The 23,953-nt window shown below is 35.7% G+C and overlaps 1 protein-coding gene across 1 annotated transcript in view; it reads right to left on the bottom strand.

The window, feature by feature from the left end:
* Positions 1-23,953, bottom strand: part of WDR19 (WD repeat domain 19) — a 71,722-nt gene that overhangs the window by 16,346 nt on the left and 31,423 nt on the right. The window contains exons 15-28 of the mRNA XM_012644513.1: positions 18,495-18,644; positions 16,734-16,881; positions 16,401-16,605; positions 14,043-14,202; positions 13,730-13,840; positions 11,619-11,728; positions 9,040-9,097; positions 7,128-7,268; positions 6,965-7,047; positions 6,406-6,489; positions 4,666-4,812; positions 4,220-4,344; positions 2,159-2,271; positions 731-799 (exon numbers count right to left, since the gene is read on the bottom strand). Of these exons, the coding sequence (XP_012499967.1) occupies positions 731-799; positions 2,159-2,271; positions 4,220-4,344; positions 4,666-4,812; positions 6,406-6,489; positions 6,965-7,047; positions 7,128-7,268; positions 9,040-9,097; positions 11,619-11,728; positions 13,730-13,840; positions 14,043-14,202; positions 16,401-16,605; positions 16,734-16,881; positions 18,495-18,644 (1,704 nt within the window). The remainder of the gene's footprint in view (positions 1-730; positions 800-2,158; positions 2,272-4,219; positions 4,345-4,665; positions 4,813-6,405; positions 6,490-6,964; positions 7,048-7,127; positions 7,269-9,039; positions 9,098-11,618; positions 11,729-13,729; positions 13,841-14,042; positions 14,203-16,400; positions 16,606-16,733; positions 16,882-18,494; positions 18,645-23,953) is intronic.

Consider the following 23,953-nt stretch of genomic DNA (forward strand, 5'->3'; position numbering starts at 1 on the left):
TATGGCAGCTTTATTCATAGTATGTCCAAACTGGAGACAACTCAAATGTCCATTAACAGAGAAAAGGGTAAATAAATTGTGGTATAGTCATATAGTAAAATACTACACATCAATGAATAAGCATGACCTATTGCTACATGCAATAACACAGATGCATCTGCAGACATAATGCTCACTGAAAGAAACTGGACACCAAAGAGTATATACACATAATTCCATTTATATGAAGCTCATAAACAGGCAAAACGAATCTATAAGGATAGAAGTCTGAATTTTGATTTCCCTTGGTGGGGGCTACTGACTGGGAGGAGGTGACATGAGGGGGCTTTCTGGGGAGCTGGAAATGTTCAATATCTTGATCTGGGTGGGAGCCACACAGATATACATGGATGAAACATTAATCAAACCGTACATTTAGGATTTGTGAACTTTACTGTGTACAAGTTACACCTAAAATAAAACCCAAAGGTTCTTGTCATTTAGACACAGATATTGTATCCATAAATGGAATGATATGATGGCTGTGATTTGCTTTAAAATAATTCAGGGAAAGAGAGTGGGGGTATGAATAACATAAGATTGTCCATGTATGATAGCTGTTGAAGTTAGATGATGTGTCTGTGAGAGTTTGTCATACTGTTTGGTTTACTTTGGCACATATTTGGAAATTTCTTTTAAAAATTTTTAAAAAATTGGCATTCTTGAAAGTTTCATTATAAAGTTTACTTACAGTTTCAATTGCCATTTCTATTGCTGCATTATCTTCCGAGCTGGGGCATTTCAGGAAGTGTTTAAGTGCCTGAAATGAGAATTGTATGGCAATTAAAATTTTTCAGAGTGCTTTCACATTGGGAAAAACAAGGCTTTCACACACACAAAGTAATAGTAGTTTATGAAAGTATCTTCATCTCAACCAGGGGCTTGTACTTGTAAAGCGCTGGGTCGTATACTTTAAAAACAATGGAAGGATCCAGTTAATCCTCTGAAGAATCTAGTTCTGATTTCTAATGAAATGAAAATGCAAAATGTGCCCTCTTTCAGTAGGAAGATTTAATTATTTTCATTTTTTTATTCTTTCAACAATATTTATTGACAACCTGCTACCATACATGTGGTCTGTGCCAGACACTGTGAAAAATACCAGAAAGGGTACGATACGGCCCTCTGTGTTATGTACGATCCAGTTGGGGAGATCCGTGTGATGTGATGACAACATAAGGAACCGATGATTTTAAGTCATCACTGTCTAAGTCCTCAACGCCACACCACCACACCTAGGAAGCAATTTAAGATTATGAAGCCTAAAAGACCAATGGGCAGTGTAGCCAGCTGGTTTTATGGGTGCTCTGAGGAAGAAAAGATGGTCATGCATGGGGGTGACCCTGACGGTGTCGCAGAGGAAAAAGGACTGGAAGGACGAACAGGTCTGTGGTAGGTGGTGCAGATAGGAGTCTGGACGGAGGAGGAGGATGGGGAAAGGCCTACCTGTATGAGTTTAGTATAGGATTCTTCTATGGAAACAGGTGGATGCCAGATTGGGAAGTTCAGGCTGGTTGGTCAAAATGTGGAAATTCTCTTGAGTGTCAGCTAAGGAGCTGGGTCTGTATTTTAAAACTAGGAGACCCACACTTCTGTTTGTCTTTTTAAAAATCCTATGATCTCTCATTATTTGGCCCACACTCCTGAATGTCAACAATTGCTGGAAGTAAGAGTAGCTGTCCCCTTCAGACAAGACATGTGCCATCCAGCTGTGCACAACTTTACTCACAACTGCATCTATTAAGTGCCTTCTTTGGACACCTTGCCCCTGCCTTAGGTGAAGGGGATCTTTAACAATGAAAGCAACTACATTTTGGGAACAAAATGAAGGATGAGTTACAGGCAGAGAAACTAAAAACAGAAAACAGGAAACGATTGCAGTAATCAGAAGCAAGGCAACCTGAGCTTGGAAAGACATGATGGTAGTTAGAATGAAAAATGACAGATGTGAAAGGGATTATGAAGGAAGATTGTAATTGGGTGTGGGAGGGAGAGGAAGATTTCAAAGTTGGATCCGAGATTTCAAATTGGGTTTGTCTGGGAACATACTGGCATTTACAAATATTTCCTATAATCATTTCTATGGAGTCCAGTAGATGTTTTGTTGGCAAATACTAACTCGTGAATATTGGCCACACAGCAAGAAGAATTTTCCAGCCTGAAAATGTCTTTTTTCTCCTTCAAAGTATAAGGCAATGCTTTGATAGTCTTCATTAGTAGTGTCTCCAGAACCTGTGACAGAAGTTCACTGAGTAAAATATCTGAGCAAAATTTGTTTACCTTTTATTGCTAAACTAAAAATAAGATCTAAAGACATGTGATCTAAAAATAGGTGATTAAAAATTCTTAACAGCAAACATCAATGCTATTATTAGTGTCTTTTTTCATCACAAAACAAAAAATTCATCATAATTATCCCAAATATTAACTGTGTTCCCTCTTCTTTTCATTCAAAACAGGAATCAGCAGAGAAAATTATAAAGCTTTCGAGAATCTAGGTTATGGTTTGCCATTACCCTCTGAGACCTTTATCATTTTTTTTGAATCTTAATCTCATTTCCTAAAATAATAATAACTGTGACTATAACCTCAACCATCATTTGCCTAGTTTCAGAACAATCAGAAGCAAAGTTAATCATAATACACGTGTAATCCACCTCCCTTTTTTAGCAATGCCTGATTTAAACATTCTGTGTATATTTACTAGAGAAGTAGGGAAGATGATATTCAAGTGGCCAATAGATGCTAAAGATATTACTGTTTTTCTTTTGCTTTGGGGATTAAATATATTAAGCACAGAGGAAAAGGACCGCAAAGCTGCTGGAGTTCCAATTCATTGTTTACATTTACCTATGGGAATTAGAGGTCCAGTAGGATACTAAAGTATAACAACTGTGCTGCACCCCAGCCCAAGAAAGATAATGGAGTTTATAAGAGAAAGGTGTAAAGCAAGGTGATGAAAAGTGTGTTTGTGTGTTTTGGGGGTAGGAGGAGACATACATATATCTTATAGAGGACAAGCCAGGTCCATATGAACTTAGAAAAACTTAAACGCTTCAGTACAATGTTAATGTGTAATGTTAGAACAGAAATGTCAAGTTAAACATTGGCAATCCTAAAGTTGCTTGTATCTGTACTTCCTTTTTATCTTTAGCTCTTTATTTTCTCCAATTACCTTCATGATTTCCCAAGATATTAGAAGATGCTTTTACCTGTTTGTTCCCTTGAACACTAAAACAAAAATTTTCTCATGAATCTTATCAATGATTCTTATGGTCATTTTGTGAATTTTAAAAAACAACAGAACACAAAAGGACAAATATTTTATGATTTCACTTAGATGAGGTACCATGAATAGTCAAATTCATAGAGACAGAAAGTGAAATAGTGGTTACCAGGGGCTAGGAGGAAGAGGAGAATGGGGAGTTATTGTTTAATGGGTGCAAAGATTTAGTCTGAGATGAAAAAGTTCTAGAGATGGACAGTGGTGATCGTTGCACAACAGTGTGAAGGTATTTAATGTAACCTAACTACTGCACGCTTTTAAATGGAAATTTTACGTTATGTATATTTTAGCACAATCTTAAAAACCAAAGCAAAACAATACAAATAACATTATATTATAGCCCATAAAATGAAACTGTGAAAATTATTTTGGTAGTTTCTAAGAATAATTAAAAACACGGGAAGAAAACCTATAAGCAGGTATTCTCAGAATACCGAGTTCTCTTTTAGACCTTCAAAATCTTTAAAAACCTCATTCTGTGTATATCACTCTTCATCAAAGTAATCATATATTCTTAATTTGTAACTCAATTGTTAAAATTTATGAAAATATTTACATCTTTAAAAATCATCCTCCATTTCCTATCACCTTCATTTTGAAATCTTTGCTTTACCACTACTGGTTGATAAATAGCAGGGTTTAGGAAATCCGGAATTCACCCAAAAAAACCTTAAGTTTTAAAAACAGTCCTTTTTATAATACCGTCTCACCTTTAAGTAGTAGAGGTCTTGGACTCTAGCAAGTAGCCTGCAGGGCTGTGTGTGTCTGTGTTTACATGGCACACAGCCACACCCAGGGCATCTGCATGTACCAATCTGATAATTAGATCCCAAGAGTTAAAGTGTTTTATGAAAAAAACCTTCAAGAGAAACCAGGGGAAACAATGATATTTACCAATAATGTCTGCATAGATTTCCATTTTGTTGTGTTGCTGAGCCAGTGTGAAAGCTTCATTGTTACATTTGGACATGACAAGAAACTGAATGGCGGACCCATAGTCACCCAGCTGTAGAAAGAACCTATAACAAAGTACTTGACTTAGCACTTGATTAGCTTGACTCTTATATAAAATAAGTTTGTAATTTACAAAATAAAATCATTTTCAACCAGGAGAAACCATTGAAAAATAAAAACTTATTAGTAAACTGCAGTTCTACATTACGTGCTTATACTTGAAAAACATACTCTCTTACAGTGATCACAACAGCCTTTGATGAAATACCCTAATAAAAAAATTTAAAAGATTAATATTCCTTCTGAATTCATTTGATGAGGGGAAGTGAGGGCTTTCTTTTAAGGTTAGTTTTTGAAAGTCCAAAAATTTCAATGCATTATGTTACCTGGCGACCATTTTGGCTCCATCCAGAGACTGGGTCTCTCTGACAATACTGACAGCTTTTTCAGGATTATTGAGGTGATCCAGATAGATGCGGATCACACTGTTCCACTGTTTTGCATTCTCATAAGCCACAACAGCTTCTTTGTATCTGTAAAAAACACTTAGTTCAGACAAACTTTCTTAACACTGTCAATTTGGGGGAAAATGTCAATAAATGTTTGGGACATTTTCCTGTTTTACTGATGGTGGCTGCTTATTTTTCTTGAATTTCTTTTTCCTTCATCAGAAAAAAAAAATATCAGGAACCATACCGTTAAAATATGTTCTTTTTAGGGATTTGATAAACTAACAGTAAAATACCAATATTGAATTGTATTTTCTAGTCTGAATCAAAGCTATATAATTTTTTACATTTTCCTATTTTTTTTCTTTTTGAGAGGATTATGATAGTAATATGGGATTCTTTTAGATAACATAGAAAATATAGAATTTTTCCCAATAATAGACATAGCTTAACGGGGATATATAAAATCTTTGTGTGTCAACCTCTAGATGGAGCTCAGGACTTCTCTTCAGTTCTAACCAGCTCTTCAGTCATTCCATTTCGACAAGACATTTAGTGCATATCTCTATTTCCGAAGGTTACTTTCCCAAAAGTGGAGGGTTATTAACTTTTTAACTTTTTTTTTTTTTTTTTTTGAGACAGAGTCTCACTGTGTTGCCCGGGCTAGAGTGCCGTGGCATCAGCCTAGCTCACAGCAACCTCAAACTCCTGGGCTTAAGCAATCCTTCCGGCCTCAGCCTCCCGAGTAGCTGGGACTACAGGCATGCGCCACCATGCCCGGCTAATTTTTTCTATATATTTTTAGTTGTCCAATTAATTTCTTTCTATTTTTAGTAGAGACGGGGTCTCGCTCTTGCTCAGGCTGGTTTCGAACTCCTGAGCTCAAACAATCCGCCCGCCTCGGCCTCCCAGAGAGCTAGGATTATAGGCATGAGCCACCGCGCCCGGCCAACTTTTTAACTTTTAACCGTCTTGATAGGTATTTCCAAGTTATGTTCTAGAGGCTATAGAAATTTACACTTCTGTCAGTCATGTACAAGTTCATTTTGACAGTATGGTTATTAGTTTAATAATAAGTCTTTCCACATATGATAGGTTGCTTTAATTACTATGAGTGAGGTAGAACTTTTTCATGTTTATGTGAAGTATAATTTCATATTGTACTTCCTCCTCTGGGACTTGTGTTCTTGTCTTTAGCCCATTTTCCTGTTAGTGTCTCTGAGTTTCTTGTATTAAGTTGTAGGAGCTCTTTGTATATTTAGGATATTAACTATCCATTGCTGTATTTTAATACTGTTTTGTGGTTTGAACAGTGATGTCATATATGTGGAATTCATGTTTCTTCACTTTTCTTTCCCTCTGTATCCCTAAGTTATCCTCCTTAATAAAACGATCACTTAACTTCATTTTCATGCCACATTGTATCAAAATTTAACTTCTCGTATTTAATCCTTAAAAAAAAAGACAGTAGTCTCTGTTTCAGTATGTGAAGGAAGGACTGAGGTATACGAGATATAGGAAGATTTTAATAGTCTGGCACTTGAGGCCATCGAAGGGTATATAAAGATGTTTTCTGTCTTTCTCTGCTTTGCTTTTCTTAGAAGGTTGCAAATATCAATTTAATTTATAAAACTTACATTACTTTAAATTTTTATAAATTTGAGAAATTGTACAAACCTTCCATCTGCTTCTTTAGCTTTGGCATACTGCAAGTGGATCTTAGGAGAAGAAACATGAGGCAGAAGCTCACCAACTTTTGCCCTAGAGATGTAGGTTCAACAGAATAATATCAGCACTATATTCACTCCAAAAGTAGCTTCCTACAACCAAATATTACTTTTAGGATTCAAAAAATAGTTATCAAGATCTTTGAAAAATCTTGGCTCCCATAGGTAAGAGAAGATTTAGCTGCTTTTTCTCCTACAACCACCACCCAAGTATGAGAAAATGAAGGTTAGTCTATTAACTCTTCTAGGACAACAGGGTTATTGTTTGTTTTTTCCCAGTAATTTATCTGATCTGGGATTTTCCCAGACCAAACCAGTAGAATGTGCTGTTCTTTGGAAAAAGAACTATTAATATAAACTCATTTAAGGAGAAAAAAGAGATGGAGGCCAGGCCCACAGAAGGGAACACGATGGACATGGAGGAAGCATGGCAAGGAGACAAGTCGGGGGACCCTGGGGACACATTCATTTCCAAACCTGCTCAGAAACAAAACGTAGCCAACTCTTACCAATTCTTACAGCGGATGTAAACAGATGCTGCTTTATCATAGTAGAGACCTTTTTCATATAGTTGGGCTGCTTCTGAAAATTGCTAAAATAATATGGGATTATTAAAATACTAAATTTATTAGGTGTAAGACCACATGAATATTTACACAGAGAAAAGAAGACCTTCATATTCTCCAGAATGGCTCCACAGTCTCTTTTAAGGACCCTGCTGGGATGCTGGAGGGCGTGGTTAGCCCCGCGGCGTATGTCCCCCATTCTTATGGACATCTGGGCCACTCCAGCCAGACATAGTTCATCGTGTTCCTGCAGTTATGAGGCAAATACTCACAAATCAGACCCCAACTTAACATGATATATTTCAGTCAGAACAATGAATTTAAATCTAAAATGAGTCCAACAGTTATGGTTTACTTTATCTTTTCAGAGATGTCTCATGATTTTGAAATAACATTGAGTCTTTTCTTAAAACCAGCTATTACAAAGTTATATTTTGGTCTTCAGAGGTCTAGGTCTTTTGTGCTTAAGACCAAATTTTTACTACCCCTTGCCATGATACCTTATATGTCTTCTTGGTATAAAATTTTATATAAGAAGTATATACTGGCTATATAGCATAAATGCTATGAATAAAAGTAACCAAACTGAAGATTTCTCTACCAGGCATGAATAAACAAACTTTATTTAGAATTGTTTAATTCATTAAAGATAACAAAGACAGCTAAAGAACCTTTCAAATAACTAATCTGTACTAGTAAAATGTAATGTCAGATATTTTATCTAAAGCAGCATGTCTAGAATTTTCTGTGATGAAACAAATATTCTGTATCTGCCACTATATTGTTCACTATGGTAGCTGACAGTCAAAGTGGCTACTGGGCATTTGAAATATGGCTAGTGTGACAAATTGAATTTTAAATTTAAAATTAATAACTTACATAGCCACACATAGTTACTGTATTTGAAAGTGCAGATAAAGAATGAACCAAAATAGATATAGCCAAACAAAGAAAATGTCAAAAACCCAAGAGAACAATGAGCAAAGGATATGATTAGGCAATTCATAAAAAAAAATATAATTGGCCGATAATTAAATAAAAACATGCTCAACTTCACTAATAATCAAATACACACAAAATGAAATTTTTTTTGCTAATCAAATTGGTAGAGATAAAACGGCTGTTAACATTAAGTGTCGTTGGGAATGTGGAGGAAGTGGATACTCATACACGCAATGGGTATGAATTACTACAACTTCTTCTGGAGAGCAACTTAGCAATATCAAAAATAAAAAACATACTTTATGATCTAGAAATCACAGTTCATGAGAAAATATTCTTCAGAAATACTATTTTAAGTAGCTAAAGATACATGCACTAGGTAGAATTTTCATTGTAGTGTTTTTGGTAATAGAAAAAAACCCACAACTATAATTCAATAAGGGAGTAGATGAAACAATTACGGTACATCCAAGCCATGGGATATTAGAAGCTCTGAAAATATTAAGACAGGTTCATATGTACTGACTTGGAAGGGCCATGAAGAAAGCAAAATACTACTTTGCACAGAGTGGATACTCAGTTGATCTTTGCTAAATGAATGGAAATGAATTATTTCATTTTTAGTAAAAAAATCCATATTACATACATGCTTAGAAGAGATTCTGGATAGAAATATATAAAATCACTAATAGTTGTTACCATTAAAAGGTATGGATGGAGCTGAGAATATTGGACTCTCTCTTTTCATGTTAACATACTTTGGTAATTTTTAAAATTGGCTATAATTAGGTTGCATTACTTACATAATAAAAAATACTAGATACAAAACAGAAAATAAAAGTATTTTCAACCTTTAAAAAACATCACCTAACTTAAAAACAGCACTTTTTATTACAAATCTTAGCTTTTTGAGCTAAAATTCTGGGATGGCAGAATGGGGTGGCACAATAAGTACACGCTTTCCAGGTTCATCTGCTAGATACTGAATAAATACAATGCAAATAAGACCATGATTTTTAAAAATGAAACTGAAACTCAAAGATAATTATGCATATCTTATCTTTATTCAAGGTTACCTTATTATCACCTGTCATTCCTTTCTCATAATGAGCCAAAGCATTTACATAATCACCCCTGAAAGAAAAATCAGAGTAAATTTTAATATATAAGAATTTTATTTACATATACAAGACTTAAAAGATAATCTTTGTCACTGAGTTGCTCATGCTGACAAAAGATGTGCTAACCAGTAGATGCATTCTTTCAAAGTGTAGTCCATTATTATTTTGCTACTTTAAAAATAATTATTGGCCGGGCCCGGTGGCTCACGCCTGTAATCCTAGCACTCTGGGAGGCCGAGGCGGGCAGATTGTTTGAGCTCAGGAGTTCGAAACCAGCCTGAGCAAGAGCGAGACCCCGTCTCTACTAAAAATAGAAAGAAATTAATCAGACAACTAAAAATATATAGAAAAAATTAGCCAGGCATGGTGGCGCATGCTACTCAGGAGGCTAAGGCAGAAGGATCGCTGGAGCCCAGGAGTCCGAGGTTGCTGTGAGCTAGGCTGACGCCATGGCACTCTAGCCCGGGCAACACAGTGAGACTCTGTCTCAAAAAAAAAAAAAAAAAATAATTATTAAACAGGATTATGCTGCACTGTAGGGTACTGTGTGATAGGCTAGCCATTTTGGGGAGTTATGTTAAATTTTATGAGACACTTTTGGTTAATTATTTCCTTTGGGGCACTAAATGACAATCATGTGACCATAAAGACCAAGTTTTTCTTTTTTCCCAAAGGCTCAATATTTATAAGAATATATATTGAGAGAACTGGGCGGCTGTCAATTTATTAAAGGATAGAAATGGAGGAACACACTGGGGATTAGAGTATTAAGGGCCCCAGTGCTTGCTCTGAGGAAAAGTATTATCATGATATAAATAATAACATTCCCTATTCCCATGACTGATGCTAAAGTGGATCTGCATATCCGTAAGACATACTTATTACTTCAATTAATTATTTTCATTATTGGGACAGAATGAGTCAATGATTTGCCAAAGGCTCTTTTTTTCTTTTTCTCTCTCAGCACTAAAAGCTTTCATCTCTGTCCCTTAAGTACCGTAAGACCCTTTTTGAAATCCATCTTCCTCTAAGAAACCATCACCTCCAGAATAAATTTAATCAGCTCTGAAAATGGCATTGAGATCTACCTTGTCTCTAGTTTATCGGCATAGGCAAGTTATTCGGCCTCTCTAAGCCTCATTCGGTTTCCTCATCTATTGATGTACAAGGAAATTTTTGGAAGAGAAGCTGTTCTGCTGATTGAGAACTTTGTTTTGGTCAGCCCAGGCCTTCATAGTCAGTAATGTTTCTGAATGGAAATTTCTAATACTTGGCCCCAATCACATCAACAAAGCTAGGGATGCCTCCTAACAATAGAACAATGTTTCCTCCTTTAGGGGCCTCAGGTTTTCCTTGGGCAAGCTCAATTAGGAGATGTTAAATTAAGATTTTGGAACTCTTTTTTTTTTTTTGTGAGACAGAATCTTGCTCTGTTTTCTGGGCTAGAGTGCCATGGCATCAACCTAGCTCACAGCAACCTCAAACTCCTGGGCTCAAGTGATCCTCCTGCCTCAGTCTCCCAAGTAGCTGGGACTACAGGTATACGTCACCACGCCTGGCTAATTTTTTCTATTTTGAGAAGAGACGGTCTCGCTCTTGCTCAGGCTGGTCTCAAACTCCTGACCTCAAGCGATCCTCCTGCCTCAGCCTCCCAGAGTGCTAGGATTACAGGCATGAGCCACTGTGCCTGGCCAGAACTCTCATTATTTTTACGTTGTTATTTTAACTCTCATTTTGAAAATTTAACTCTCATTACTATTTTGAAACTCTCATATGGATCTAGTGCATTAGTCTAATCCCAGACTGGAGAGTTAAATCTCTCCAATATTGAGAAAAATTAGCTGAGTGTGGTGGTACAACACCTGTAGTCCCAACTACTTAGGAGGCTGAGGCAGAAGGACCACTTGAGCCCAGGAGTTTGAAGCTGCAGTGAGCTATGATGATGTCACTGCACTCTAGCCCAGGGAACAGAGTGAGACCTTATCTCAGGAAAAAAAAAAAAGAAAGAAAGAAAATGAAGAACTATGTAAAAATTTTTTTTACAAAAGCAAATGTTAGAACTATATTTCCTTTGTACAGAGACTAATATTTTCCCACATTTTAACATTTTTGAAGTTGGATTATATCTTATAATAAATATAAAAAAATTGGTTGTGATGCAGTTGCCATTGGATAACATGTATGAACTTATATTTGCAAATAAATTTCCATTTACTTTCTCTGTAGGTATTTGCATTGGTAGCACTAACCACAGCTGAATGTTAACTTAAAATGGGATCCCAAGTGTCTCTAAAATTATACTTTTATGCAGAATTGAAATAAAAATGTATGGTCTGTCAAGATTGTTAAGAATTAAGATGGTCTAGCAATTAAGAGGACTAGAAAATTCTGAATTTCTCAGAATAGATCATGGAATTTCCAAAGATAGGAGAAATGTGTGAAACCTATTTATGCATTACAAAGGACTGTTACCCAAGCATTGAATATCATGCAGTATTAGCTAGTCCTTGAAACATACAGAAATGAGGACTTACGTGAATTCAAGCTGAACAGCATATTCTTTTGATATAAATGGTATCTGGTCTGGGGCCAAACGCTTGGCCAGCTGTAAAGCACTGTCCCAATGCTGTAAATCCCTTCTCATCTGTTAAGAAGAGAAAGATCTTAATTTCAAACGAGCAAATTATTTTGTAAAGTTACCATACAGTGACAGTTTTGATAAAACGCACTGAAACAACTTTTTGTTTAAATAATGAAACTTGATCTTTACAAGGATAATACACTACTATAGCACACATTCTCGGTGAGGGGTAATAGAGCCCTGAAGGGAGCAAAAACTGATTCTTGGGGGGGCAAAATAATCTTAGCTATTATAATGCTTTGTGGCCCTCCAAAAGTCAATCCTACTCATAATATCTTATTTCTTAGTATTTAGGTTTTTCTCGGTAGGGAGAAATTAAATTTAAATCAATTAAATTAAAATTAATTTTTCCTTTTAGAGGGGTGATAATAAAGAAAAGTTGAGAAACACTTTGCTATAAGAATTGAGGTTATTTTCTTAGAAAATCTGGAGCTATGTCACAACACGAATAATAGCAAACATAAATAAAATGTAAATGTGTTTTTCTCCATGGTTCCTGTGGTGTTTTATCTGTGTCTGGTCCATAATTCCAAATATAAACTAATCATTAATAATCTTTCAAAGTTCACTTCTTACTTTATTCACAATTTATAAAGAATTAATAATAGCTAATATTTTTCAAATGCTATATTCTGTCAGGTACTGTTCTAGGGCACAAGCTTATTTACTTTTCACAACTCTCCTTTTGCAGTCAATTTTTGTTGTACCCATTTTAGAAATTCAGAAATTGAGGCAAAGAGAGGCTAGTTTTGTACATAAGGTTATATAGCTAGTATGTGGCAGAGGTGGGCAGTAGGCTCCATCTCTGACCTCTTTACCTAAATAACTTATCAATCTCCTTTCTCAGGCATAACCTCCAATTCTTTCCAATTCAAGCAGCACATGACAAGCATCCACAGCTAAATGCAGAAGAGCTAAGATGACATCTTTGCCCTCATGTATTGCAGTCATATTCCTACTTCAGTGAGTACTAGTACAAGTTTTAAAAACTTCTCAGGGCGTCCCCAAGTATCTCAAATAATACTGTAAAATTATCTAAATTTTTCTTAAAATTATTCACTTATAATTTAAAAATGAAAATTTGCTAAAGAACAATCTGAAAAAGGAAAGTTATGAAATTAATAACAGATGTTTTTAAAACGTCTTTTATACAGTTGTAGAAATGCTGGTTTCAGGTGGAATAACATCAATAATTACAAAAGGTACCATTTTTGTGTCTTTCCTATTGATCAGACGCTGTGCTAACTGATCTAATTCTCATTTTTAAATCTTTACAACTGTTCTGTGGCCTAGATATTGTTATTTCTACTTTAAAGAAGGGGATCTGGGTCTCAGAAAGTTTAAATAACTTGTCCAAGGTTACAGAGAGCTGGGACTTGAACCCAGATGTGTCTGACTATAAAGTCCATGCTCTTAATCATTTTTCTGTATTGCCACCTCTCCCTTCTTCCCTGCCCTTGAACAAGGTCCTTCGTTTTGTTCTAGTCCCTCTCCTGCAATGCTCACCTCTGGGAAACTAATCATGGTAGGCTAGTCCTTAGCACACCTCTTAATACACATGAGAATTTTATACGGTAAGTAAAAGGTAAATGAGCCTCAGTTTTCCCATCTGGAAAAGAGAGACAATAATAGTATTCTGTCACAGGATTGTTGTGAGAGTTAAATGAGTTAATATATGTCAAGTGCTTAGAAAAGTGCCTGGCACATGTGAGCACTCAATGAATGGTGGCTATTTTTCTTTGTATATGTTTTGTAAATTACACAATCTGTTCTCTTTGGACACATATAGACTTTAAGTTACTTGATAATGACACAATACCATGCTTTTTATGTCTCTACAGAATGCATAATGAAAACATTTTTGAACTTATTGAGTACTCAGAACTGAAATGTTTCAATGTGAGGAAGGGAAAGGCATGCAGTGCCTGGTGCTGAGAAAATTTAACTGTACAGAAGGGGTAATCCTCCTTTGCATGTTCTTCCCGTTCTTACTTGCTGCCATACCTCCAGGGCAGCAAGAGGACAGCTGGATGCAAGGTACAGGTCCTGAGCCAGGTTGAAATCATTAGTAAACATGGCAAGATGTCCTGCCAAAAGATTGTAGTCCTCTATTCCCTACAAATAAAAGCAGTTTTGATGAGAAGAAATACAAGGGTTTAACTTTTTTTTTTTCTAAACACTTTGCTCAGTAGGAAGTGGCAATGTTCTATCAATTCACTTATTTATGAGTTAGGTAAGATTAACTGCAGAAATTTAAAATGTTTGAACAAATGGCATTTAAATCTTAACCTGATGCTTCTTATAAAATGCTGTTTACCTTTATTTGTTCCAAGGACATCACTATGCCAACCTCTCTCATTGTCCGATAAACACGGATCGCAAACTCCACTTCCATGTGGTGTAGACAAGCTCTGGCCAACTCATTCCAGGCAGCCCCATCATTCAGAATCCTGCACATATCCCAAGCATCAGAGAACCTGGAATTTGAGTATATGAATTTAATCAGAGAGCTCTACCTGCCACATATTAGGCAATTTTCAGACTATATTTAATCTAATATCATGCCCTAGATACATTTTGCAAAGTATTTTTAATCTTTGTCATTTGTAAGTAATTAAAAAATATTTAAACTTTCTTCTTTTTTCATACAGATGTTTTTTTCTTGCATTTCTTTTGAGTCTATACTCCGTAACCAGCCCCCTCAATTAACAACTAAACAATTCTATTTATTTATGTTTTATTTCAAAAATAGATGAAAATTATTTTTGTTCTCATATAAGTCTAATAAAATTAGTACTCTATTACCATAAATTTGGAAGTTTAAAACAGAGGTCAGCGAACTATGAGCTGTGGGCCAACTGCAGTCAGCTGCCTGTGCTTGTGAGTAAAGTCCGAGAGGGACACAGCCACTCACCAGCTCACTCGAGTGTGGGTTGTCTGCAGCTGCTTTCGTGGCACAGCAGCCAGCCTAAGCAGTTGCAGAGACCCTATGGCCCTTATAGAGCCTCAAATATCTTCCATTTGACCCATAACAGAAAAAGTCTGCCAACCTCTGGTTTAAAACATGAAGATAAGTGCCAACTGAACTTTTTGTGAAACTTCCACATCAGTGAATACATCGATCCATCTATCCACCTATTCATTTTTCCATCCAGCACACATTTACTGAGCTCCTATTACATGCTTGGAACCAAGATACAAAAATCAAACACACATTCACTGTCTTTAAGGCAGTCTTAGTTGGGAAAGTGGAGGAGACAGGTAAGGTAAGAAACGACAATAACATGGTATGACAGAGGTAACTGAGTGCTTGATATGTGAATCTCTGTGCTAAGACTTTCGCATAAATTCTCTCACTGGATTACCCTATTACCCTATGCACTAAGTACTATTTATTATGTCTCCTTTATGGATTAGGGAAGTGAGGCTTAAAGACCTTACAGACTAGCCCAGTCACACAGAAGTAAGTGGCAAAGTGCTTTCTGTGCCTACTGCATCCTGGCCCTGAGGCGACACATCAGGAAGATCCCAACCAGGACTGCCTGTGGTAGGGGGCAGCCAGAGAGGGCTTCCTGGAGCAGGAGATGATGGCTCCCATGATCATTTAGAGATAAGGAAAGGGCATTCCAGGGAGAATCACAAAATACACAATTCAACAGCCAGTGGAACAGAGAGGAAGTTGAGGGGAGACAGCTGAGCTGGTATTAAATCAAGTGCCTAGGATGTCATGCTGAGGTCCCTGAGGAGCTTGGATTTTTCATAAAGGCAATAGGAAGTCACTGAAAGATCCTGAGCAGGGGAATAAGAGCATCAATATCACATTTTCAAAAGTGTGTGGAGACCAGATTAGATTGTCATGAGGCTTTCAGGAGAGAGAGCAGTTAGGAAGAGGTCACATTATACATTATTGCGAGTGGAGCCTGAGTCAAGATGGGGAATACTGGAGGAGAAAAGGGTCAGAGGTGTGCGTGCGTGCGTGTGCGTGCGTGCATGTGTGTGGGGCATATGCATGTGTGATTAGGAGGGAGGGGAATGGAGGTCTGGAGAATACAATGCGTCCAGTCTTAGACAGGGCAAGTTTGAGGAGCTCAAAGACATCCAAGTACATAGAGGAAGGCAGTTGTAAATACAGATTTAAGTTGAAGTCCCAGATTTTGGAGTCAGCTTCATATGCGTGGTATTAAAGCCATGTAAGTAGAAGAGATTCACTCAGAAATAATAATTAGAGCAAGAAGAGAAGGGAGCTCATGGGACTCCAATAAATAGCAACATTTAAGACATGGCCAGAATAATTAGAACCACAAAGGAATTCACAGTGGCCCTAAGAGGTTAAGAGAAAAAAGCAGGAAAGGGAAATCTCAAGCAAGGCAAAAATCAAACTTCATTATGATGAAATAAAGATTGTTATTGAAATAATTAGGTTTACTAGAATTTCACAATAACTGGGCTATTCGGGTGCTTAGAAACCTTTTTCTTCTGAAGGACTTTTCTTGTAATAAAGTACCCATAACAATAACACCTGATAATAGCACTTCCTTTAGCTTATTTGATCCTCAGGATCACCCAGTGAAGTAAACAAGGTAAGTACCATTATTTCCATTTATTTAATAGGATTTGACCTTTAAAAATCACAAAAGCAAATGAGAAGTTTTAAGAGAAGTGTTTTAAATCCTACCTTTTTAGCATTAAAGTCTGTGCCAGCATTTGTCTCAGTTCATTAGGCCCCTTATCTTTTAAGCTGTCGAGAAAGCTGTGGGTGCTAAGGTAGATGCTGTTTATTTTTCCACTCTGTGTCTGGCAGGTCAACTCTCCATTATACAGCAGCAGAGGTTTATGAGAGAAGGGAACTTTGGTGCCACCAGCCAAAATAACCTTGGATCCTATGTTATAAAACAGACATCTTAATGCTAAAAGCTAATACTTAACATAAGCATCAGAAAGGAATGTTTCAATTTCATTGCAATGGAAATTTATTTATCAACAAATATACGAAAAAGTGATTAAGTACCTTGTATAGTGTCCTTGTGAAAGACATAAGTATACACCTTATCATCATCGTAAGCGATAAATACACCTTTATCCATTGGCCAGTTTTCCCAAAGAACACCTTTAATGGTTGGTGAAAAATCTGGAATCTCATAGGTAGCATCATTAACCTACAAAATAAAATTTACAGATTTGCCCCAAATCTGGACTTAAATCATTAACATTTACCTTGGCAGGAGCCTGTTTGCAGCCTTAGCTGGTATAGCGTACCAATTCATATGCAACCTAACATCACTCCAACCACAAAGGGAAGAAAGTTTCTTTTCCCATTCCTATACTAGGTCTGGCTTGAAAAAAACTATAGTTATTTGGCAAATCAAAGGTTTGATCTAAAATTTGGTAAATTTGTAGAAAAAACAAGTCTAGACACAAAGCTTCAGGTTAAGAAAAAAAGTTGAAACTGCTCAAGATCACAGAATTAAGAACACACTTGTGTTTAGAAATTTTTCAATAATACTGAGTATTCAGTAAGACTGGCTATTAAGAGACAAAAATTAATTCATACATGATTTGAAATTTCAATAAATTGCACGGGGGATGCTTTATTTCAAAAAACTTCTCTAAAATGCATTACAACAAACATAAATAATCATCCCTCGGTATCCACGGGGGATTTGTTCCAGAACCCACCCCATGGACATCAGAATCCACAGATGCTCAAGTTCTTTACATAAAATGAGTATTTGTATTTATATATAACCTATGCACATCCTCTTTAAATCATCTCTAGATTACTTGTAACACCTAATACAATGGAAATAATTATTATACTGTATTGTTTAGGGAAGACAGAGACACAAAAGTCTGTTCATGTTCAGTACAGATGCAACCATCCATCTTTTTTTTCCCTGAATATTTTGCGCTGGTTCAATCTGTGGATGCGGAACCCACAGATACAGAAGGCTGACAGTACTATTATAGAATTTACACTATTAGAAAATCAATCCATATAACTCCTGTGAACTCAGGTAGACAGACATATATATATAAAAGTCAAGATATATATATATATATATATATCTTGAATAAGGAACTGAGAAATACCTGCTTCCTTCCTAGTCTATCTTCCTTTCAAAATAAGAATGAATATTAAATTCCTGCAATTAACAACTAATACTATGAAGCTGTGTTGTCTAATACAGTAGTTCCTGGTATAATGTCCAAGTATAGTAAATGATCTAAAAGTACATATCCTTTTTTCTAAATCTATTTTCAAAAAAAGTTAAGGATGTTTAAAAATAGGAGTGACTGACTTTTAAAATGGGTCCATCCATCTTTACTCATCCAGTACAAAAATACCTTCTTCTTGTGTTCAGGATTTTTAAGGAAAGAGGAAAAGCAACTGTAGGCAGAAAAGACAGGGTATATCCCCTGCTTCTGATGCTTACTGCACATTTGGAGAGAGAAGTCATGTAGAGGAAGATACACTGTAATAACTGTATTACTGTGTGGTACATGATAAGGTTATAACTGGTATAGGATATAATAACTATTTTTCCCATTAAAAATCTCTCTGGGACTGCCACTATGAAAAATTGCAGAATAACGGAAAAAGTTTTGACATAAAATAGTCATGAAAATCTGTCACAAACATGGTATCATGCAGATGATAGCGAAGTTTGACAATTCTTAGCACTGTTTAAAAGAAAATTTTATATGAGATACATTTTCTTCTTATATTGCATTTTAAAAAAATAAGCGTTTCTAAATTTTCTAGACTTACTGGACAGTAGACAAATCCATCACTTTTTTCATCAATGAAAACTAATCTGGTCCCATTTGGGTCAGGAAAAATCTTTTTCACACTAACAGGATGTCGATAATCATTAACAAATTGCCAGTCTTCAATGTAGAAATACTGAATGACACCAGTCTGAAAAAAAATCCAGTCATGAACACATAAGAGGTGGTCAAGAAAACACTTTCAGCATTTAACTTAAACATTCTTCCTAATTTTAAGAGAAAAATGTCATATTTTTGATGAAGAAAGAGTCTAAGAATAATATTTAGTATATGTGAAAGGTATAGGCCCAAGAAAATAAGTAAAATGAGAATATACATGGGATTAAACAGTCTATTAATTCTAATATTTTTAGTGATATTAAAGCGTAATTGATTTTTATATTTCCTACTTGCTGGGAATACTCTTATTTTTTAAGATTAACATTCAAATGTGTTACTTCAAATATTTTTTGCTGTTAATAAATAGATAAGAAAATTAATTTTAAGAACAAAAAACCCACCCAATACAATCACTTGTATTTCTATATATTAGCAATGAACATGTAGACACCAAAGTTAAAAGTACAATACCATCTATAATCACCCCAAAAATGAAATACTTGGGTATAAATTTAACCAAACATGCATAGCATTTGTATGTTGAAAACTACAAAACACTAATAAAAGAAATCAAGGATTTAAATAAATGGAGAGGTACATTGTGTTAATGGATTGGAAGACTAAACATAGTAAACATGTTAAATTCTCCCCAAATAATATAAAGGTTTAACATTATTTCAATAAAAAACCTCAAAAAGATTTTTTTATAGATACAGACAAGATTATTCTAAAAAAAATTTTTTTTTTTTTTTGAGATAGAGTCTCACTCTGTTGCCCTGAGTAGCGTGCCGTGGTGTCAGCCTAGCTCACAGCAACCTCAAACTCCTAGGCTCAAGTGATCCTCCAGCCTCAGCCTCCCAAGTGGCTGGGAATACAGGCGTGTGCCATGACATCCAGCTAATTTTTCCAGTTTTAGTAGAGACGGGGTCCGGCTCTTGCTCGTTGGTCTCAAACTCCTGACCTCAAGGGATCCTCCTGCCTTGGCCTCCCAGAGTGCTAGGATTACAGGCATGAACCACCGCACCTGGCCAAATCATTCTAAAATTTATATGGAGTGGCAAAGGAACTAGAAGAGCCAAAACAACTTTGAAAATAAAGAGTAAAGTGGGAAATTAGTCTGCCCAATTTCAAGGTTTTCATTTTATAGCAAAGTAATCAAGACTGTGATATTGGTGGAAGGACAGACACACAGACAGATGGAACAGAGAAGCCAGAAATAGACACAGATATGCCCAATTGATTTTTTTCCCTGTTTTTAAGATGCTTGCACTTTTATATTTTTAATTAATAGCTTTATTGATATAATTTATATAGTATACAACTCCATGGCTTTTAGTATATTCACAGAGTATGCAACACTTCATCACAATCAATTTTAAACAATTTTAAAACACTTCATCGCCTCAAGAAACTCCACTTAGCAGTCAATCCAGATGCCCTTCAATGGGTGAACTGTTAAACAACCTGGTACATCCATACCATGGAATGCTATTCAGCGAAAAAAAGGAACAAACTACTGATACACATAACTTGGATGAATCTCCAAAGAGGTATGTTGAGTGGGGAAAAAAAAAGCAATCCCAAAAAGTTGCATATTGTATGATTCCATTTATATACCATTATTGAAATGGCAAAATTATAGAAATGGAAAATAGATTATGTGTTATTAAAAAATCAGGGTTTAAGGATGGGGTGGAGACAGGAGAGAAGTAGGTATGGCTATAAAACAGCAACATGAGGGATCCTTGTGTTGATACAATTGTGCTGTATTTTGATTCCTATTAATGTCAATATCCTGGTTGTGATAATGTACTATAATGTTACCATGGGGAGAAACTACACAAAGGGTATATAGGATCTCTCTCTGCATTTTTTTTTTTAACAATTGCATGTGAATTTACGAGGATCTCAAAATAAAAAGATTAAAATAAAACACATGGTAACATCTTAGACTTCTACTTAGGTCAAGATGGAGTAAGACACTAGATTTACTTTCCTACCCCAAACAACCAAAAATCATAGACGAAATTCATGAAACAATAGTTTTTATGATATTAGAATCAGGCAACAAAGGACAATGATTGTTTCTCCGTCAGGAAACAAACAAGGTCAGCCAGACTGGAAAAACTTATAACTCACAGGGCATTGGGTAGAATACTCAGGAAAGTCTTGCCTCAGGAATGGGAAATAAGTGGCTATAAATGAGCACTATTTCATACCTGCCAAACAATTCATAAAAAACCCCAAAGAGTCAAATTGTTTCCAAATAAATTAACTGCATCCCAGAACAAAGTTCAAAAATATTTTAAGAATACAAAAATATCCAGCACCCCAAAAGGTGAAACTATCAGACATGCAGGAAAACATGACCATAATAAGGAGAATAATTATCCAATCAAAACTGACCCAGAACTGATCCAGATATTATAATTAGCAGATAAGATCATTAAAGGTTATTGTAACTATATATCATATGTTTAAAAAGATCATTGGAGACATGGAAGATATTAAAAAAAATCTTCCACACATGAAAAGTACCATATCTCAAATGAAAAATACATTGGATAAGATTAATGGCAGATTAGACATGATAGAAAAAAAGACTAAAAGAGTTTGAAAATGTAACAGTAGAAACTATTCAAAATGAAACAGAAAAAAAGAATAAAAAACTTTAAAGAGCATCAGCTGTGGGACAGCTTTAAGCAGTGTATTGGAGTCCCTGAAATTGGGGAGGAAAAGGAAGGAGAATATTTGAAGAAATAACAGCTGAAAATGTTCCAAATTTGATTAAAATTATAAACCCTCAGATCAAAGAAGCTCAATAACTCCAAGGAACATAGAAAAACTACATCAAGGCAAATTAGAATCAAATTGATCAAAAACAGTGATAAAGATAAAATCTTAGAAGCAGACAGCAGAAAATATAGATTACACACAGAGAAATAAGATAAGGGTGACAGATTTCTTGTTGGAAATAATGCAAACAAGATGACAGGGGATCAATATCTTTAAAAAATGAAAAGAAAAAAATAGTTAACCTAAAATTCTATACCTAGCAAAAATATCTTTCAAAAATTGAACAAAGTAACAAGTATGATATGCTCTGAAAAATCTGTGAAAACTGTTTACAAATATAAGATGCTAATACTATCACTGTGCTTTATGTCCATGTGGCTAATGTAATATTTGGAGATACAGGGTACTTACAGTTCGAAGGACCAACAGATTGAAGTGAGATTACCAATATTCAATTAATTTTAACATTTATTGAATGCTTACTAAATGTAGGCACTGGAGATCTGTTTATCATCAAATTAAATCCTTAAAGCACCTGGATGAGGAAAGTGAGGCTTGGAGGGGTAAACAGCAGCTAGCAAGCAATAGAACTGGTATTTGAGCCCGATATGCCAGATTCCAAAGCCTGCCCCTTTCACTACACCATCAAAATTGTTTAAAATCACAAAAGCGCTTATATTAGCAAATCATGCTACCTATATATCCTATGTGATTACAGTCATTTGCCACGTAATGACATTTCAGTCAATGACAGACGGCATGTATGATGGTGGTCTCGTACGATTATAATGGAGTTGAAAAACTCCTATTGCCTAGTGACACCATAGCTCTCGTATCGACATAGTGCAACACTTACTCATGTGTTTGTGGTGATGCTGGTGTAAACAAACCACTGTGCTGCCAGTTATATAAAAGTATAGCACACCCACTTATGCACAGCAAAATACTTCATAATGATAATAAACACCCAGGCTATTGGTTTATCTATTTACTATACTATACTTTTTATTGTTATTTGATAGTGTTTCCCTTCTACTTGTTAAAAAAAAAAGTTAACTGTAAAACACACTCAGGCAGGTCCTTCAGCAGGTATTCCAGAAGAAGGCATTGTTATCAAAGGAGATAACATCTCCATGTGTGTTGCTGCCCCGAAGACCTTCCAGTGAGACAAAATATGGAGGGGAAGACAGTGATATTGTGATCCTGACCCTGTCTAGGCCTAGGGTAATGTGGATGTTTGTGTCGTAGTTTCTAACGAAAAAGTTTTAAAAGTTAAAAATAGAAAAAAAATCTTATAGAATAAGGATATAAAGAAAGAAAATACTTTTTAAAAAATTAGTGTAGCTTAAGTATACAGTGTTTATGAATCTACAGTAGTTTACAGTAATGCCCTAGGCCTTCACATTCACTCACCACTCACTTGCTGAATCACTCAACGCAACTTCCAGTTCTGCAAGCTTCATTTATATTATGGGCTATACAGTTTACAGTTATATTTTTTTTTATCTTTTATATCATATTTTTGCTGTACCTTTCTATGTTTAAGTATGTTTAGATACACAAATACTACTGTGTTACAATTGTCTACAGTATTCAGTACAGTGATGTGCTGTACATGTTTGTAGCCTAGGAGCATATAGCCTAGGTGTGTGGTAGGCTATGCCATGTAGGTTTGTGTAAGCACACTCTATGATGTTTGTTCACACAATGATGAAATTGCCTAATGATGCATTTCTTAGAACATACACTTATTAAATGACACCTGACTGTATTGGAAACAATATTACAATTGTTAATTACTTCAATTTATAATTAATGCCTTCAATTTAACCTCCCCAAATGAATAAACAATTAATAATAATAATAAACAGGTAGGATCCACACAGGAGCGTTAGATATATTTCTGTGTGCATAAATTTAAACTCTGTCCCTTATATATGGATTCTCTCTTATTTTTCAGTAATACAAGGATTCTTTGACACTTTGAAATCTGAAAACAATTCAATCAAACAGCTTTTCTTAACCAGGTATATCGGAGCTTTCATTGGCCCTATATTCTAAAGTTTAGTGTTTTTGAAGAGAACACTGAGTTTTATAACTTACTTATGCTACAACAGACTCAACATGCAGTCACCTGTGGCAAAGGGTCAACTTGCACATGTGATTGAAAGTGCCGATTTCAGCTCAGACCTTTAGAAATAAATGCTGAACTTCTGCTTACGTGATATGGCTGTTACCTGTCACCCTTGTAAATCAAATATGACAAGTTAGAAGCTGACAACCACTTCAATAATTGTTTTGATGCTGCCCTATTGCCAAACTGAGAGTGATGGGCCAGGGAGAAGAGGGCACAGTACATCTACTGCGGCACAACCATGCTGAGCAGCAAGAATTCCTCAGCACCTCTGCATCTGGTTCTTGCATGTGTTTGCCAATTTTCTATAGGCCCCAAAAGATGAAACGCAAAATATTCTATATCATTCATACCCTTGTTATGGGAAGGAAAGATAGTGAGGACATGGGAAGTTGAAGAGTAGATGCATT

Source organism: Propithecus coquereli, unplaced genomic scaffold, assembly GCF_000956105.1.
Source record: "Propithecus coquereli isolate 6110/MARCELLA unplaced genomic scaffold, Pcoq_1.0 Scaffold213, whole genome shotgun sequence".
In the NCBI taxonomy this organism is placed as follows: domain Eukaryota; kingdom Metazoa; phylum Chordata; class Mammalia; order Primates; family Indriidae; genus Propithecus; species Propithecus coquereli.